This window comes from Lissotriton helveticus, chromosome 4_1 (genome assembly GCF_964261635.1).
Source record: "Lissotriton helveticus chromosome 4_1, aLisHel1.1, whole genome shotgun sequence".
Taxonomy (NCBI): domain Eukaryota; kingdom Metazoa; phylum Chordata; class Amphibia; order Caudata; family Salamandridae; genus Lissotriton; species Lissotriton helveticus.
The window spans coordinates 930,101,826-930,121,051 of record NC_136063.1 but is presented as its reverse complement, the minus strand read 5'-3'; the positions used below and the strand labels follow the sequence as shown (position 1 = coordinate 930,121,051).

At 43.3% G+C, this 19,226-nt stretch overlaps 1 protein-coding gene across 4 annotated transcripts in view; it reads left to right on the top strand.

The window, feature by feature from the left end:
• Positions 1 to 19,226, top strand: part of ARHGAP28 (Rho GTPase activating protein 28) — a 1,241,333-nt gene that overhangs the window by 1,210,168 nt on the left and 11,939 nt on the right. For 3 of the 4 annotated variants that reach the window (XM_078687539.1, XM_078687537.1, XM_078687540.1), the window contains 3 exons: positions 3,424 to 3,570; positions 9,395 to 9,522; positions 12,738 to 12,802. In XM_078687539.1, the coding sequence (XP_078543665.1) occupies positions 3,424 to 3,570; positions 9,395 to 9,522; positions 12,738 to 12,802 (340 nt within the window). The remainder of the gene's footprint in view (positions 1 to 3,423; positions 3,571 to 9,394; positions 9,523 to 12,737; positions 12,803 to 19,226) is intronic. The other variant, XM_078687538.1, reaches the window with a different exon arrangement.

Sequence of the window (19,226 nt, the reverse complement as noted above, 5' to 3'; positions counted from 1 at the left end):
AGGGAAGCACAATGCCATCGAAGCCAAAGGCAAGCACAAACAAGAAAAGGAAGTCTCCGGTCTCCGATGCCGAGAGAGCCCTCGAAGTCGAGAAAACGAGAAAACGAGAAAATGACTCGAAGCCGATATGGCAACACTCCTCCAGAAGAAGGAGTTCGACACTTCACTAAAGGGCTTCAGGATTCCGAAGGTCCCAGTCACCAAAGCAGACAATGTCAATGCCGAAGGGGAATAAGAGGAGATTCTCGAATCACCTCCAACCCCGAACCTCGCAATGAAGATCTTAAGGATTACATAGACGCTCCTGAAGAGGATGAAGCCTCAGAAAATTTCGAGGACTCATGGAATGACCTCGACCCCGAAAGTCCCGAAGAGGAGATATGCTGCTATCCCTCGAAGGCATCTCCATCAGATGATGTTGCCTCACACAACGGCCTTGTTAAAAGGGCAGCAGACACTTTCGGTGTCCCCCTCGAGGAAGAGAAGGGAGACACATGTTTACTCTTAGAAACACTTGTCCCAGCCAACAAGAGGACACAATACCTGCCTATGCTACCAAGCATCCTAGATCAAGGCAAGGAAGCCTTTAAAAAATCAGCCTCCAGCAGAGGGGTAACACCAATGGTCGAGAAGAAGTACAAAGCCTCCTCCAAAGACCCTAAATATATTCAAGGAAACACAGTGACTGACTCCGTCATCGTCACTACGGCCAGTAGAAGAGCAAATGCTCTCAAACACTGGACCAGCCCCAGAGAAGGAAAGCAAACGGATGGATATAGTGGGGAGAGAGATGGGAAAAGAGGTAACAACACAGTGGCACATCACAAACTCAAATGCCCTGCTGAACAGGTACGGACACCAGCAATGGGAGGACACAGAGGAGCTCATCAACAAGCTTCTCCGAGGAGGACAAGAAAAGAGAGAAGTACAATGTCCAGGAAGGCAAAACATCGCAAGCACATGCCTGAAATCTGCACTAGATGCAGCAGACACTGCCAGCAGACAAATGTGCACAGGCACCACCCTAAGAAGACGTGCCTGGCTTAGAATTTCAGGATTTAAGCAGGAAGTTTAAACCTCCGTCAATAACAGGCCTTTCAAAGGGGAGGCACTTTTTGGAAGGGAGGTGGACAAATCTCTCCATCAAATCAAAAAAGATAACAAACTGCAATAACTATGGGAGCCCTGCAGCAAAGAGGTATCTTCAAAAGAAGTGGTTTTAACAACAGAAAGCCCACAGGAAGAGGAACATTTGTTCAAGGGCAACATATGTCACGCCAACAACAAGGCCAAGGGAATAGTCAACAAACTAGCCAACAAACTGAAGAACCGGGTCAGAACCCAGCGGCGCCAGGGGCACGCCCAAAGTCTTCGGATTCACCTGTCTTGGTATACAGAGACACGGAATACTTCTGGATGGCGTCAAAGATCAAATTTATTAGCTGCAGCTAGTAACAGTAATCCCAGCAATACAACACGGTGTACAACTCAGGAGACTGTTCAAATTTCTAAGGCAAGACATCTCCTTTTATACACCATATTCTCATTATAAATGTACACCCACTGCGCACAATTCTAACCAATAGGGCACATTTTCTAACTGAGTATCACATTAACAAAAACCCAATTTACAGTAACCCAACCCAAAAGTTAATTATTAGGAATGTCCCAAATTCAATCTTTGCTAGCCGGCCAAATTTATAATTGAAAAGCACAACCCATGTAATGTCAGAACATAAAGGAAACAGTAATGGATGCTGAACAAGATAAAACATGTGCAAGGAAACTAAAGGTTAACGAGGTCCTGAACATTAAGTGGCAATCTTAGACAAGGATCAAATCAAGGGAAATTGGCTTTGCGAGGCCAGTTTCAGGTGAAGAGGTCATGACCACACACCTTCACCAAACATTACTGTGTGGACATACGAATTAATAAGGAAGCACAAATAGGACAGAAAGTACTTCAACACCTGTTCGCAAAGTCTTCCTCTTACCACAGTTTCCCCAGTTTGGGAGAAACCGATACATAATCTAATGCATAGTATGTGAATCCTGAAAAGGATTCATGCTCCAAAACAAAATGGTTACTTACTAGTAGGAGTAGTTTTGCAGCTTGATGAATTTTCTGGATTCACATGCAACTCACCTGGCCTCCCCTACAAGGAATACAAACAGGTGGGGAAGCAAGTTATAATAACCATATAAAGAACCATCTAAAGGACTATAGACTAAAAACATAAAAGAAAAAAGAATCGGAAGATGGCTACCACGCACAATGACTTCCAGGGCGCCGTTTGACGTCACACAAGGGATGTACCTGGCACCAAATGGTGGTCAACAACGACCAAAACAAGAAAAAAAACAAAAAACAGACAGTTCCAGACCCAACCACTAGATGGCGGAATAATGCTCAGCATGTGAATCCAGAAAACTCACCACGCTGCAAAACTACTCCTACTGGTGAGTAACCATTTTGTTACTGTCAATAATGATCTTCAGCCGTCTTTCTCATATTAAGCTAACTTAGCTGTTAGCAAGTGTCCCTATATACGGTTAGAAAATTAGTAATTTCTGCCCATCATAGGCGACAGTGAACCATTCTGTTGTTGCTCAGCTACACTCTATATGGAGACACGATCACACTGAGGAGTCAGTGGATCTTGGATCTGTTCAGAATGAAGATCCAGTTTAGGCTCAGAGAGGTAGTTCAGGGAAATAAATGTAGTCTACGACTCAGTTTAAAAGGTGGTCATGGACAGCTTGTGCCTTAGTCTTCAGTTTTTAGTTTTTCAGCCATCTTTGACTAAATATGCTGGATCTAAGTTTAATGTGCTTGTGTGTTATTTTATTTTTAGTACTTCTAGGTGTCAACCGTAAAATGTGTATTTTTTTTGCCCAGTTTCAAAATCTTACAAATAGTGCCAACACCTGAAGGCACCTATATTGCTGAACTCAAATAAAACATTTTTGAAGATTGTCTGCTATTGTAATGCTTGAAGCATCCATCTTTTCTCATATTTTATGAGAACATAATTGATAAGCTCATTTAATGTGCGTTGGCATACATGGAAACATTGGGACATGTGTCTAGGCAAATAAACAGTGGAATCGAATACGCTAAAGTGACTTTGATATTTCGTGCGCTTTTCCTAGATGTTACTCTTTTTTATAAACACTGGTGATTTCCTATACTGTCTATGAATATTTCCAGATGCATGTGAACTTTATCAATGTCGAGGGGGGAAAGTTACAGAATTTCCTGTGTCTTGACTAACCCTTTTTACTAATTTAAGACTGGAAAACACATGTAATTTAGAAGTGTTTCAAAGCATTTGAAAGAGCATGTATGATCTTGAAGACAATTGGCTTAAAATCATCTTTTTCAGATGTCATTTAATTGATTGTGTTTCTTCTCCGTTTAAGGTCCCATCCTTTTTAATTTCTCAAGTAAGGAAAATGAACGACGCAGCAGCGACTAATACCAAAAAACAGCTAACATTCGACAAAAGCGTGAGGAAGCTATTGAGAAGAAAGACCATGGAGAGGGAAAGACCAGAAAGGAGAAGAGAGGTACTGTGGATGGTATCAATCAAAATCAGAGTAATGATGTGTAGGATGGATGTACCTCCTAACAAAGGAAGACTGTAGTGGCAAGAATCATTTGGAAGCTTTCACGAGCTGTGTAGTTTCAAAATAGTTTAAAAACCTCCCTGGAGCTCTTTCAGGCCAACTATGATCACATGCATAAAGCATGTGTACAGTTACAGTACCCTGTCATGGATAGTTAAGTGTACAGCCACTGAGCGGATCATTGCAGCCATTTCCTCAGGCTCCAAAAACGAGAAAGACCTTTCAGAGGTGAACTGAGTAAAGTAAGCAAATAGTAAAGCCTGACATCACTTATTCATGTGGAAAGCAATCCCCTCTGGCCTCAAAAAGAGGGAAGAGAGACATATGTTTCAAATTTTCACCTAATCAGATTACTTGAACATTAGACTCTGAAAATCGAGTCAACTTCCTCAACATTTATGGGCTCACTTCTTGAATATATTAAAATAATCGCGAATTTCTCTTGGCAGACCGTTGTATATCCGAGTTATATTCACTGTATAAATAACAATCTTCCGAAGTTGCCCTTCAGTGTGATTAGAGCCTTGCCATTGATGGTTATTGATTTAATTAAATTAGTAGTACCTGCATGTTGCTCTTAAGTAGAGGTAATACATTTCCTCGTGAATAAATACTTTCTTCCTGCAAGCTATAATCCCCAGTTTAGACGAAATAGCTTTTGCTGCAACTTACTGGCTCCTTTCCACAGCCTCTTCACTTTTGCCTTTTTAGTACTCAAAGCTGTGCAAACATGCCAAGAAGTTCAGTAAATCAGTCAGTGATGCCCATGATACGCAAAGCGAATTTGAGAAGTTTTTATTACTTTGTTAACACCCTCAGAAATTTACTGGGGAAATATGCTTCTCATTTTCACGAGGTAAAGTCATAATCAAGTGGCATTTAATGCACCCATAAATGCCGTATCTGCGGTGTTCGCATGTTTCAGCTGCAGTAAGCACCCTACCCCAATACTGAAGGCTCATAATCAGGGCTTTACAAGTTTTAACTATGGGCATAAGAAATAACAGTAAAAGGACTATTAAGTTTTACACATATTTCATGTGGTGTGATCTTATAGCAATTGAGTATTCTTGTCCTTATAGAACAAGTGAGCATCTTCAGTTAGATCAACGCAAACAGGGTCAATGGCTTCTTTCAATTTATCTGAGCTGCTCTGAAATTTCTGTGTTTTACGTTAGTTCTCCATAAAACACAGGCTCAAAAGGGAGATATTCGTGTGCTAGAGGAAGTGCTGCAGAGATCATGTTCAACGTTCAGTTGCCTTTTGCCTGAAGAGAACTGGATCACAGTATGCTTCAAGGGAGCTTTACTGGCTAACAACAAGGAACTGTACAACGTTTTTTGTTCAAGGGTATCTAGTGTAAAGGATTCAAGCCTCTTTTGCTAGTCATCGGTCTTAGTTGTCATAGTATAAGAAAGCAGTAAACGCTTCTCAAAGTCACACTCAGTGTTTACGGTGCCATCTTGAACAGAGGTTAGGACTGGTACATCATGGGGGTTCCTGGATGAGGATCATACATTTGCGTAGCTGTACCACCGAAATAAGGTAAGGTAAGGTAAGTATACTTGTGAAGTGCACTGTTACTCCATCTCGGAGTGTCCTGGCGCTGTATACCGCTGGGGAACCCGTCCTGGCTTTCCCTGTGAGATGGTCCCTCCTGGGCACCTCCAAAGTGAAGCCAGGCATCCCCGGCGTTGATGGGGCCGTTGTGGAGATTAAGCAAGCTATTACCCAGAGTTGCAGAGTGGGACCCATGGTTAGTGTCGGCACCTCGGCGATAATTATCGAGTCCGCAGACATTGACCCAAGACCCTGCCGCGTCGGGAATTGAACCCTGGTCCCGGGCCGGTCTCTGCTTCAGGGTCTGCCGCTTCTAACCAGTGAGCCACACTTCCCCAATCATTGGTCTTTGTCAAGATTGTCCATTGGTGGAGGCATCCATGTGTCGGGAGACACCAGTTGGAGTGCCTGGTCCACTGGGGACAATAGAACACACTGGTTTATTATCCAGCTGACCTTCTATCTATGATATCTCTTAAACAAATGATGTGAGATTCTTGCTCTGATGGTTCTGAACTGCAGACAATACAATCTACCCCAACTTTTTAAGGTGAATGTGGAACATCTTAATTTCTTTCCCAATGCCCCCAAGACTATTCAAGTTTATTTACAAAGTTACCAAAGGGATAACCTTCCCTCGGCAACACTGCTGCACACCAATGAGTCACAACCCCGGCACCCACCAATGACTATAGCGGAGTGTATTAGAGGCAGGTTGTGGAGAACCACAGGTCCATCAGCAGACTTTCAATATCTCTAGCTTGTTTTCCACCCTCATATGATGCAGATGCTGTAAGCATGCTACATTGTCCAGGTCCTGATATTATGTCTTCCCCTCAGCTGATGCTGTATTTCTTCAGATAGAAACAAGACAAATACAGGGTACTGGGTCTCAAGTTCCAATAGTGATCAGAAATTTAGATCACTGACAAAAATTCAAGACCTTTCCCAAGCTATGCTATCTGTGCAACCAATGCCCCCAAACAAAGCGTAGCAGGAATATCTTTACAGGCCTCCACCCAGGCTTTCCATATTGGAAATAGCTGGGAAGATTTTTCGACAGGGATGGCCAGGCAGCCAAACTGGGACCAGTACGTTTATTGTTTTATTGCAGATCTGCAGGCGTGGTACGATGGATTCCCAGAGACATCTACTTGCAAGTACCGAGTTCCATTGTGACAAGGGAAGCTGAAGAGAAATCTCCTTCTTGTTCTACAATCAATATGTCCTTATAAAGAGAACAGCACATGGAACCCCACATTTGTTCCCATGCGCAATCATACCACACATATTCAAGGAGAAGTGAAGGACCCCAATAGGGGAGTCTGAACAATTGTTCCATAGGTCAGGAGTTGAACCTCTCCAGAGGCCACAGGTAAAAGGGCCAGTGTCTCTGCCTTATCATTTAGCCGCCTGTAATTAATCTTTACCCTTGTGGCCTGGGTGAGGGGCCATATCTGTGTGAGTAGATGTACATGTGGATGCACCATCAGTGCAGAAAAGGATTGTATTCTGCAGGAGAGCAAACAAAACCCAATACATTACCTGAACTGGGCTTGTAGATGTCAAGCCAGGAAATAATGTCAGGATCAGTCAGAAAAGGTAACCAATAGCAGATCATATTGCACAGTATGAGGACCTCCATCCCTGCACCACATTGTAAACTAACAATCATCAGCATTGTTAAAGGATCTTGTGACCCTGCGTACTTGCATATTATATTGCCAAACATTATGTTTAACCTGTTTGCTTCTCCCATATAATAGAAAAAAAGCAGAAGTCAAAATTGGCATACAACCAGGAGCCCCCTTTGACACGTGCATATGATATCCCTGTTGTCAGTGTGTCAAAGTGGCCTATGGGCCTCCATCTGCTTTTTGAGGTAGTGATACCATCTGTAAATAGCCTGTTTAAGAAAAATGTAGCATTGTCCAATTTATCTGATTGTCCTAAATTCATCAGGACATCCCTGATTATCAATATGCTCATCTATAGTTATATTTAGTTCTATATAAGTATGACATCAAACATAAAAACAAAGGGTTGATTTTCTACCCTGAACTATTGACAGTGGTTATACCATTTGCTAGTATTTCTCTCATCACCTTTCATGTGTTTGATGTAACTCCTCAAGTGGTTCTGAGTATGCCCAGATGCAGTTCCCATTGCGTGCTCTGCCACTGCATCCAAGCTATACCCCACGTATGAGGGCTAATAAGGTTGAAACTGGACAGGCCTTGACAGTAGTGCTGGATGGATTGTTCCCTTAAGGAGCATGGTTAGCATTGATTTGCATAAAGTGGGTCTCTGTCTAGAGTGGTACAATGAGCGACAAATGAAGTCTTGGAATGCTACCCTGAGCGATTGCCAATGGTGATACTATTTACAATTATCCCTCGATCTAACTTTTGTGTGTATCAAGCATGTAACCAATGTCTTGTCATTACTGAGTGTTGGTTCGCCCAGCACTTAATGAAATTGAATCCTGCAAAAGCTGAGTTTCTCCTTATCCCTGACAAATGTTGTAATGTACCAGTTTAATCGTGAACGGAGGAGCTGAGTAAGGGGCTCCCTATGAAGGATACCCAGGTGAATTCATTGGGTTTAATCTTTGATCCAATACTTAAATGCATTTTTTGTTTAAAGGTCCAGGGTAAATAAAATCTTTTTCTGCAGTTTCTCCTGAGGAAGGTTTGCCGTTTTCCTCCTGTGATGAACCTTAGGACGGTGGTGCAGGAAATGGTTCTTTCGTAGCTAGACTTGGGTAAGAGGAGCTAGCAAACCTCCCTAAGGTTTATCCTAACCTTCTCAAGACAGTGCCACATGCTACATCAGGCTATTATCAGGGATGGCAAGTTTTTTTATTTTTATTTTGTTTTTACAGTTTTATATAGCGCGAACTTGACCCGAATCGGGTATCGGAGAGGTTTACATAGCACCACTTGCATTACATGAGGTCACATTCATTTTTTGTCAGGCACGGGTAGATTAAGTGATTTGCCCAGAAACACAGGATGTTCAGCGTCATTGCTGAGACTCGAACCCAGTTTTCCAGATTCGTGTTATTACTCCTTGCATATTTTTTTGGGAAACATATTTTATTAGGGTTTTCAATCTTTTGTTTGTCGGACAACAATCAGCAGTCATTACCATATAAACAATTATAGAGAATACATGAAGATACTCAGTACAGTCAGAATTCAAGAGGCTATTATGCCAATAGTGGTAGTCACAAACGTACATTAAGGTATCAGAGTTCTTGGCACACCTGCGCACGGCAAACTGTAGTGTCCCGATGAAGCCTCAAGTGGTACATTGCGGTCTGTACTGCAGTACTGACAACATTTGAGAAATAGGTTTATGTAATGTAGTAGAGAATCTATCCCTCCCTCCCCCTCTAAACCAACTTTTCCTGGCCCCATTCCACTTGTACTTTACAGTAGAATATTCCATTAACTGCCCCCTCCATGACCACCAAAGCTCCAATATACATAGTTTCTGTTTCAAGTTTTGTAGTGTTAGGCCAACAGGGCTTATCGCTCATTTGCTATGTTGGTCTATGCGGGGTAGGGCAGTCGAGTGCCTATTGCGCCTGCACTGTAGGAACTGGTGGCGGAGCAAGAACTTTGAAAGCGTCTAATATGGTATCCCCCTCAAGGGAGATTAACTTCTTGCGCAGAACCCGGGCTTCCTCCCGTCGGATTGCAGCGCCTTCAGCGCTGCTCCATCTCACCACCTCCCCATGCCTGCTATAGAGTGTTGTATTACTCCTAGCATATGCTTTTTACACTGTGGGTGCCACTTGCTGTTAATGATCCATTATCATGTTTTTATGTTACCTGCGCATGGATAGGTTTTATCATCATTGGTTTTCCAGCACTGCAATGAATATGTTCCTTTGAGGTGCTGTAGAACAAATCTGGATATGTAAAATTAACGTTGCTTTCTGCAGCCAATTCATATGGTATCCCATTTTCCACCATTTGACATATTTGGTATCCTTGGATTTTGAAGTTTAATGTCATCATCTTAAGAATCGTTACATTTCTTGTACATCTGAAGTGAAAGGACATTTTTGGATTTGTCATCTCGAAACAGGTGCGCCCACTCGTCTCACCTGCCAGGTCAACAGTATTCAAATTGAAGATATTTTCACTTCTTAACAAAATGTCTGATTCGATTTCCTGTTTTTCTCTACTTCAGCAGACAGAAGTACCTGAAGGGGTGATAAGAGTATATGCCCCACTACACTCAAAGGTTTCCATGGCAGTGCAGCTGAACAGTCGGACAAAAGCTAAAGACATTTTAGCGCGTTTTCACTGTGAAAATAGGTAAGAGTTGTATAATGACCCCTTTTGTGTACTCTGTTGCTGTTTGAATTTCATGGCTTGAGTTCAATTTTAGGGGCTTATTTCTGAGACTCTTGCGTCACTTGGTATGTGCATGACGAAAGTCTCTAAATCAGATTTATGGATCCACACGAAGCCACTTTGCATTGCTTTGAATGTCTTAAAATATCTGTTCCCATGCAAATACCATGGTTTTTGATGCATTTTTAGATTTACAAGGACTTTTTAACTTGGGAGTGCATCAAAATCTTACGCCTCCCGAGGTGAGGTGTAACAAGGAGAAATATCTTTATTTCACCTTGTTTTTTCCTCTTTCTATGTGTAATGCATCTGCAGCTCACACTGGAAAAACCCTCTCAGGATTGTTTTTGTGTGTAGGAAGGTGCTCCTTCCTGCACAAAAATAATCCTGCATGCAATGGAGGCAACCTTTCACCATGATGCAAGGGTGCCTGCAATACCCCTAGGCTGCCAAACGACATCAGTGCAAGGGGAAAAGACAGGAATGTGCTGTATTAGATACATTTTGATAAAATTGCGACTGCAAAGCCTTTCGTATATCTTGAAAGGCTATTTTGCATTCACAAACATGCAAAATGCTCGATTTGCACCATTTGCGAATGCAAAATTGTTTGATATATGTGACCCTCAATTTTTTGAGATTTGACAGTGAAATTACAAAAGACATTTCACTACTGGAAAGATTAAGAGCCTAATATAGACTTTAGAAATGGGTTACTTCATCACAAAGGTGGCAGATATCCTGTCTGCATTATTACAAGTACATAATGTTCTATGGCACTTGTAATAAGGTAGAGAGGATATTGCCACATTTGTGACAGAGTGCCTCGCAGAAGATCCCTGGGAACTGTAAAGACTCCTCCCTAGAAGTGCCCATAGAGGTGCACTGGATGTCCTCTATATTACTGGTGTACCATCAGTGGCCCTCCTCATAGCCTCTTTGCCCATGCACCTGGGTCTGTAATACAGCAACCAGGCTGGGCAAAAGCGCTCCCTCCACACCAAACAACACCCCCATGTTCACTCGAGAGCACGCAAGTGCAAAACGTGCTCGGGCGCAATTCATATTACAGAAGGGATCCCACAAGTATATACACCATATTATGTCAGACCTCTGTCTCAGGGTAAATACATAGGCACAAACTTCCTTTTGTGGCCCAAGGGCACATTCTACAATATGGCCTCTGGTGTCCACCCTCCCTCTTCCGTGTCTGCTCATCATTCTGCATTCTCATCTCCCTATGCGCCCCTACTCTTTTCATCCCTTATATCTGTGTCAATGTTATTCCTCTAACTCTGTGCAGTATTACACCGTCTCCTAACCTCGTTTCACCCATAAATTTCACACCATAGCCCCCTTTACTTCTAGCTTCCACCCTCACTTCACCCATGCTTCCCTGCATGGTTGTTCGCCTTTACTCTACAGCGCTCTATTGCTTACCAACTACTTGTAACCATACGAATGTGCATAAGTGCATACGTGTGTGTTAGAACAATAACGTTATCAATGGGCGTCCTCCTTATAAATGGGGAAAGCGTTGGTGCCTACCTACTCACTCTGTCAAAGTATAAACAAGACACACTTCGCAGATAAATTGGGATGAGATATATCAGGACCAATTCACAAACGGCCAGACAACATTTGGAGCAACGTTTTCGGCTCGTGGTATTGAGGAGCAAACCCAAAAATAGAAGGGGAAAAGAGTGGCAGTAGTAAATGTATATTAAAACATGTTATTATTCCACGTGAGAGCATAACTTTCCTTGTGAAGAAACCCTTTGCTCTCCATTCCCATATAAATATGGGGGAGGTCCCTTCTCATTCTCACATAGAAACTCACTCATGCCTTGAAAGGGGTGAGAACTCACTCGCGCCTTGACAGGGGTGAGAACTCACTCGTGCCTTGACAGGGGTGAGAACTCACTCGTGCCTTGGCAGGAATGAAAACGTACTCATGCCTTGACAGGGGTGAGAACTCACTCGTGCCTTGACAGGGGTGAAAACTCACTCGTGCCTTGACAGGGGTGAGAACTCACTCGTGCCTTGGCAGGAGTGAAAACTCACTCGTGCCTTGACAGGGGTGAGAACTCACTCGTGCCTTGACAGGGGTGAGAACTCACTCGTGCCTTGACAGGGGTGAAAACTCACTCGTGCCTTGACAGGGGTGAGAACTCACTCGTGCCTTGGCAGGGGTGAAAACTCACTCGTGCCTTGACAGGGGTGAGAACTCACTCGTGCCTTGACAGGGGTGAAAACTCACTCGTGCCTTGACAGGGGTGAGAACTCACTCATGCCTTGACAGGGGTGAGAACTCACTCGTGCCTTGACAGGGGTGAGAACTCACTTGTGCCTTGACAGGGGTGAGAACTCACTCGTGCCTTGACAGGGGTGAAAACTCACTCGTGCCTTGACAGGGGTGAGAACTCACTCGTGCCTTGACAGGGGTGAAAACTCACTCGTGCCTTGACAGGGGTGAAAACTCACTTGTGCCTTGACAGGGGTGAGAACTCACTCGTGCCTTGACAGGGGTGAAAACTCACTCGTGCCTTGACAAGGGTGAGAACTCACTCGTGCCTTGGCAAGAGTGAAAACTCACTCGTGCCTTGACAGGGCTGAGAACTCACTCGTGCCATCACAGGGGTGAAAACTCACTTGTGCCTTGACAGGGGTGAGAACTCACTCGTGCCTTGACAGGGGTGAGAACTCACTCGTGCCTTGGCAGGGGTGAAAACTCACTTGTGCCTTGACAGGGGTGAGAACTCACTCGTGCCTTGGCAGGAGTGAAAATTCACTCGTGCCTTGACAGGGGTGAGAACTCACTCGTGCCTTGGCAGGGGTGAAAACTCACTCGTGCCTTGACAGGGGTGAATGTAGGCTTGTTTCCACAGTGGAATACTCCCTGCTCGGGAATTGAATACTACAAATGTTCCTGTTTGTCTGTGTTAGTTTACTTTTGAAACTGTCCCACCAGAAACAATTCTACTCTTGTGATTGGAGAAAGAATTCCCCATTGCTGATCTACATGAATGCACCTAAACTGAGTTTATTTTCTCACATTCTTAGTAGGCCCTTCTTGCGTACAGCACCTGTGCGACCATCAGAAGCAATCTATTTTATCCCAAACGTTATCTTTTTTCCAAACACACACTAAGATGTAATTGTCTTCTTATTTCTAGCCATGGACCCTCCGACTACAACTACGAACCAAGCCAAAGTCTGTACGAAATCGGAGGAAATATAGGTATGTAGAGTGGGGGACAGTCACAAGCCTGAACAAAGCCTGGGGGTGCATATTATGTCATGATGGTAATGTTCATCATTTTGATGTTACAGGTAGGAACGGGACTCGATTTTATTGGTTCTCTAACTAGTGTTGTTGGAAGCCTGAATTATAACCCAGCTGCAGTTTTTTAGTACAATCTTTGCCCAGCGAGTCAACTGTTGAAGATTATTTACAAACAACTCCTATTGTGATAAATGTAGCTTAGAATTTCAAAGGCGTCTTCGTGCAACAGCAAAAAAAAGCTGAGCGTCAACCTTAGAAAAGCCTTTTTGATTTAATAACCTAAAAGGAAGCATCGAGAGCACAATCGAGAACAGTGTAGAATGGTTTAAATTGTGCCTTTCTCGTCATCATTAGCATAGTCCAAAAACATGAATAGTAAACACTATGCAGACTATTCACGTGGAACGATTCACCGTGGGAAAAGAAGATCATAAACCCTTTATGTCAGAAGTCAAGCACTCAGAGGTTGCACAGTCCGGCGATAAACGGCACAACGGTGCCATCTTGTGACCAATTTTTATAATGTACAAAGCACAACTGGCTAGAGCCAGAAATCATTCGTACGCGCGCGCAGTTGGGCTGCAAAGCATGGCAATGTTACCGACTTAACAGTAGTTGTTGGCACTTACACATTTGCAAAGCTCATTTTTGAATATCAAAAAAGGGGCATATTTACAAGCCCCTATGCGCTACTCGAACGTTACTTTTAAGAAAGTTCCTGTAGCAATAGAGGGCTCCGCCTTATTTACAAGGTGGTGTTAAGCCATTTAACGTGGTTTTCTTAACGCCGCCTTGTAAATAAGGCCCCCTTTCAGGCTGCACTTAACGTGAAAGAGGAGGGCAATGGGTGCTGCGATGGGCGTTCTGGAGCAACACCCCTTGATTTTGATGCTGCCCCCTATTTACAGGGGGGGGGGGGTAAATGTGGGCCAGCGCCAAATTTAAGACCAAAAACAACTTGCTCTTAACATGGCAAAATGAGGAGAAATTATTAATTTCTTTTTGTTTTTATTGTTTCTATGAAACAGCAAATCGCCAGGAATGATTGTATATGCTTAAGAAGGTGTCCCTTCCTGCACTTAAGCATTCATTAAAAAAAATTACGATTTGCAATTTCTTGCAGCACACATAGGAGTTTCAAATCACCATTCTGGATTGTTTATGTGCAGGAAGGGACACCTCCCTGCACACTAACAATCCTTCCCCCCAGAGCAGGCATCCTTGCAAGGGTACCTGCGTTGGGTCTACGCAGCTTAATTTAGCGCCTGCGCAAGGGGAAACACAGGTGTGCACTGAATCATTTAAATACAGCGCATCCCCGTGTGTTTGAATTGATGGAGTGCTGCATTAGCAAATTTACAGCTAGCCCGCTCTTCACCAGTTCATTGTACGCATTCCGCTTAGTGTGCAATTGGCCGCCCCTACCTCAGGACATGGAAAATATGCCCTACCCCTAGATTAGATAGTAAAAGTAGTCATAATTGGGATACAGCGGGTCATAAAGCTCCTATGCCCAGTGCCACTTCACCTGCTGCACTAGTGATAGATATGTGTATGCCTTTATAATTCAAATTTATTTGTGCTCCAGTGAAGTACTAGAGAACAATCACATAGCCTTAATTAAACTATGGAACATTTGTTGTGCTAAAAATAAAGAAACCATACTCTGGACAGTTACTTGCCATGAGAAAATAATAATACATTGTGGAATAATCTGGCCATTAGTAGCACTTTGTTATGTTTGTGCACATTTCCGCCAGCTCCAGTTGCTCTATGCCAATTGAATCTGATGTATTTGCATGTTCTGTCTTTGCTCTGGATCCCTGTTCATGCCATTCAAGATTCAAAATGTGTGTGATTTCTAAATCTTTTTTAGCTATGGCTAGCACTTTCATTTTACTAAAATTATATGTATTTATACATTACCCAGTGGCAGTCTGCACTGCGTAGTTACAGTTAGGTCAGCTGTTCCTTAGGGAATGTGCTCATTTTGTTGTTAATAACTTTGTCCCCGTTTGACGAATTTCCACGAAACTTTACAAAAAGGTGCTACTTTTTGATGAGTTTGTGCAATAAACATTTTGGGGTGATCCAGCCAGTGGGGCCTGAGAAAAAAGGGGTGTCCCAAAATGCGAAATCTACATGCATTTTCATAGACTTCATTAGGCTGGGGTACAACAAAAACTGCTGTACAGAATGACACCAGATTTGGCAGGAACATACTCCTTGGTCTGCAGATTGTGCATTTTGTGGTTTGGTGTACATCTGTTCAGTAGTTTTATTAGAAATTAATGTCTAATTTTATGACGTTTTTGCATCGCCCTTGTGTCACGCATGAGACTGCAAGTGCAGTGCAAAACCGAAGTGAGATTTATCTAGCTACACAAGGCCACCTTGCGTGGCCCTGCATGACTTGAGAAAGTTAGAGTCATGCAAAGCAGTGCAAATCGCTGCTATGTGTTACTCTACCCAAGGAGACATTCCATGGGTGGAGCGTGAGTGTTCCCAAGCATCCACCCATGGATTTTGGTGGATTTCTAGGTTTGCCTTTAGTGATAGACCAAGGAATGCTACGCCTCACCCAGGTGAGGCATAACGAGGAGAAATATCTTAATTTCTCCTCATGTTTTACACTTTTTATGTGTGCTGCTGTCTGCATCACACTTCGAAAGAGGAACATTACTCTCAGTAGTGTTGTTGTGGGGAAGGTGTCCCTTCCTGCACCAAAATAATCTGCCAACAATGCAGGCACCCTTGCACCATGATGCAAGGGTGCCTGTATTGGTGCTCTGCAGCCAGAAGTGTGCCAGCGCTAGGAAAGAACAGGAATATGCTGTATAATATTTAATATGCTGCATTCCTGTCCTTTCCTTTTTGCACAGAACAGTGCAGCAAGGTGGCTTGCTTCAACGTGAATAAATGATAAATATCTAGGCATCAAAAATATTTGTATATCTGGTTTCCAGTAGGGTAGTTAAAGTTATGACCTGGTTTTCATCGGAAAAGCAGTTTTTTGTTTTGCTAATAACTTAGGTGCCATTTGATAAATATTCATGGAATGTTCAATACTAGTATGCACCTGAGTTCAGCTGCAGTGTGCAAAGTTTCAGGGTGATCCATGAAGCTGGGACCTAGAAAAAGGGGGTCCCAAAACTTGTTTTCCCCTTGCAATTTTCCATAGGCTTTATTGAACACGACTAAAGCCTGAACTGCTGAATGGAATTACACAAAGTTTGAAAGAAAGCTAGATCTTGATCCATAAAGCGAACATTCTGTGATTTGGTGTAAATATGTTTAGTAGTTTAGGGGTTATTAAAGGGAAAAGAAATAAAGATATCTTAGGATGCAAACCCTTCGCAGATCTGACAGATCTCATGCTGAGATCTGCTTGGCTGCCAACACTTCAACAATAAAGTTTTGGCAGCCATCATGGGACTCAGAGTCGTCAGAGTCCCCCCAAAAAGAAAGATGGGTACAGGGTAGAAATACCCTGACCCCCCTAGGCCTAGTGGTAGGCACCCAGAGGGACCTCGCTGGGTCCAATAAAATATGTTTTCCAATATTTCTGCAAAATTGTGGTGGTTCCGTGAATTTACTCAAAATTGAAAGAGAAAAAAAACAAGCGCAGGAAAGCGAGGAAAGGCACAAATCACCCATGTATTTCATATACACAATATTGCTGTTGAAGGAAGGCACTCAAAAAGTGGATAGGTTGTGGGAAGCAAACTCAGAGAGAGGGAGGTGCTACCGTAAGTATGGGCATTGCCCCCACCAGGGCGATGAGGAAGGCCGTTGCTGTTGTCGTTTGGATCCGGGTACGGCTTGGTGTACGATCTGTCATAGCAGAAGAAGCCCTGGATGTTGCCAATGAACGTGTCCATGTATTCAAAATTATGACCCAGCATGATGGTCTCAGCCATGAGCACCATCTACAAAGGAAGCATGATGTAGGAGGGAATGGAAAACTCATTTAAAAGAAGCACCCATGCACTGGGTGCTGAAACTCCACAGACAACCTGTCACAGAATTACTGCTCAGGGCTTTCAATCTTGGGGGCAACAGTTTGGGGGATTTGCCGATGCTCAGGTTGCTTCAAACCCCATTAAAATAGATTCATCCCAACACTGCCACATCACATTCCCACTCCTAGGAAAACTGCCATCCATGTAAATGTGACTGACTCGCCGTGTGTTTTTGTTTTCTGAGAACCCCAGCCACTCGCTCTTCCCCTCACTCTATTGTCCGTAAGCAGATATTTTCCCAGTCTCAGCACCATCGCCCCCCCCTTGAACCTTACTGCTCTAAATCCAGTGTCATTTTTGTCATGTCTTCACACAGTCTTGCAATCCCAAACCATGTGTTCAAAACAGGATAAAAGGTAACAAAGCAAGCTGTTAGAGTCATGCAAAGCAGTGCAAATCGCTGCTATGTGTTACTCTACCCAAGGAGACATTCCATGGGTGGAGCGTGAGTGTTCCCAAGCATCCACCCATGGATTTTGGTGGATTTCTAGGTTTGCCTTTAGTGATAGACCAAGGAATGCTACGCCTCACCCAGGTGAGGCATAACGAGGAGAAATATCTTAATTTCTCCTCATGTTTTACACTTTTTATGTGTGCTGCTGTCTGCATCACACTTCGAAAGAGGAACATTACTCTCAGTAGTGTTGTTGTGGGGAAGGTGTCCCTTCCTGCACCAAAATAATCTGCCAACAATGCAGGCACCCTTGCACCATGATGCAAGGGTGCCTGTATTGGTGCTCTGCAGCCAGAAGTGTGCCAGCGCTAGGAAAGAACAGGAATATGCTGTATAATATTTAATATGCTGCATTCCTGTCCTTTCCTTTTTGCACAGAACAGTGCAGCAAGGTGGCTTGCTTCAACGTGAATAAATGATAAATATCTAGGCATCAAAAATATTTGTATATCTGGTTTCCAGTAGGGTAGTTAAAGTTATGACCTGGTTTTCATCGGAAAAGCAGTTTTTTGTTTTGCTAATAACTTAGGTGCCATTTGATAAATATTCATGGAATGTTCAATATTAGTATGCACCTGAGTTCAGCTGCAGTGTGCAAAGTTTCAGGGTGATCCATGAAGCTGGGACCTAGAAAAAGGGGGTCCCAAAACTTGTTTTCCCCTTGCAATTTTCCATAGGCTTTATTGAACACGACTAAAGCCTGAACTGCTGAATGGAATTACACAAAGTTTGAAAGAAAGCTAGATCTTGATCCATAAAGCGAACATTCTGTGATTTGGTGTAAATATGTTTAGTAGTTTAGGGGTTATTAAAGGGAAAAGAAATAAAGATATCTTAGGATGCAAACCCTTCGCAGATCTGACAGATCTCATGCTGAGATCTGCTTGGCTGCCAACACTTCAACAATAAAGTTTTGGCAGCCATCATGGGACTCAGAGTCGTCAGAGTCCCCCCAAAAAGAAAGATGGGTACAGGGTAGAAATACCCTGACCCCCCTAGGCCTAGTGGTAGGCACCCAGAGGGACCTCGCTGGGTCCAATAAAATATGTTTTCCAATATTTCTGCAAAATTGTGGTGGTTCCGTGAATTTACTCAAAATTGAAAGAGAAAAAAAACAAGCGCAGGAAAGCGAGGAAAGGCACAAATCACCCATGTATTTCATATACACAATATTGCTGTTGAAGGAAGGCACTCAAAAAGTGGATAGGTTGTGGGAAGCAAACTCAGAGAGAGGGAGGTGCTACCGTAAGTATGGGCATTGCCCCCACCAGGGCGATGAGGAAGGCCGTTGCTGTTGTCGTTTGGATCTGGGTACGGCTTGGTGTACGATCTGTCATAGCAGAAGAAGCCCTGGATGTTGCCAATGAACGTGTCCATGTATTCAAAATTATGACCCAGCATGATGGTCTCAGCCATGAGCACCATCTACAAAGGAAGCATGATGTAGGAGGGAATGGAAAACTCATTTAAAAGAAGCACCCATGCACTGGGTGCTGAAACTCCACAGACAACCTGTCACAGAATTACTGCTCAGGGCTTTCAATCTTGGGGGCAACAGTTTGGGGGATTTGCCGATGCTCAGGTTGCTTCAAACCCCATTAAAATAGATTCATCCCAACACTGCCACATCACATTCCCACTCCTAGGAAAACTGCCATCCATGTAAATGTGACTGACTCGCCGTGTGTTTTTGTTTTCTGAGAACCCCAGCCACTCGCTCTTCCCCTCACTCTATTGTCCGTAAGCAGATATTTTCCCAGTCTCAGCACCATCGCCCCCCCCTTGAACCTTACTGCTCTAAATCCAGTGTCATTTTTGTCATGTCTTCACACAGTCTTGCAATCCCAAACCATGTGTTCAAAACAGGATAAAAGGTAACAAAGCAAGCTGTTTTCTCCTGAGT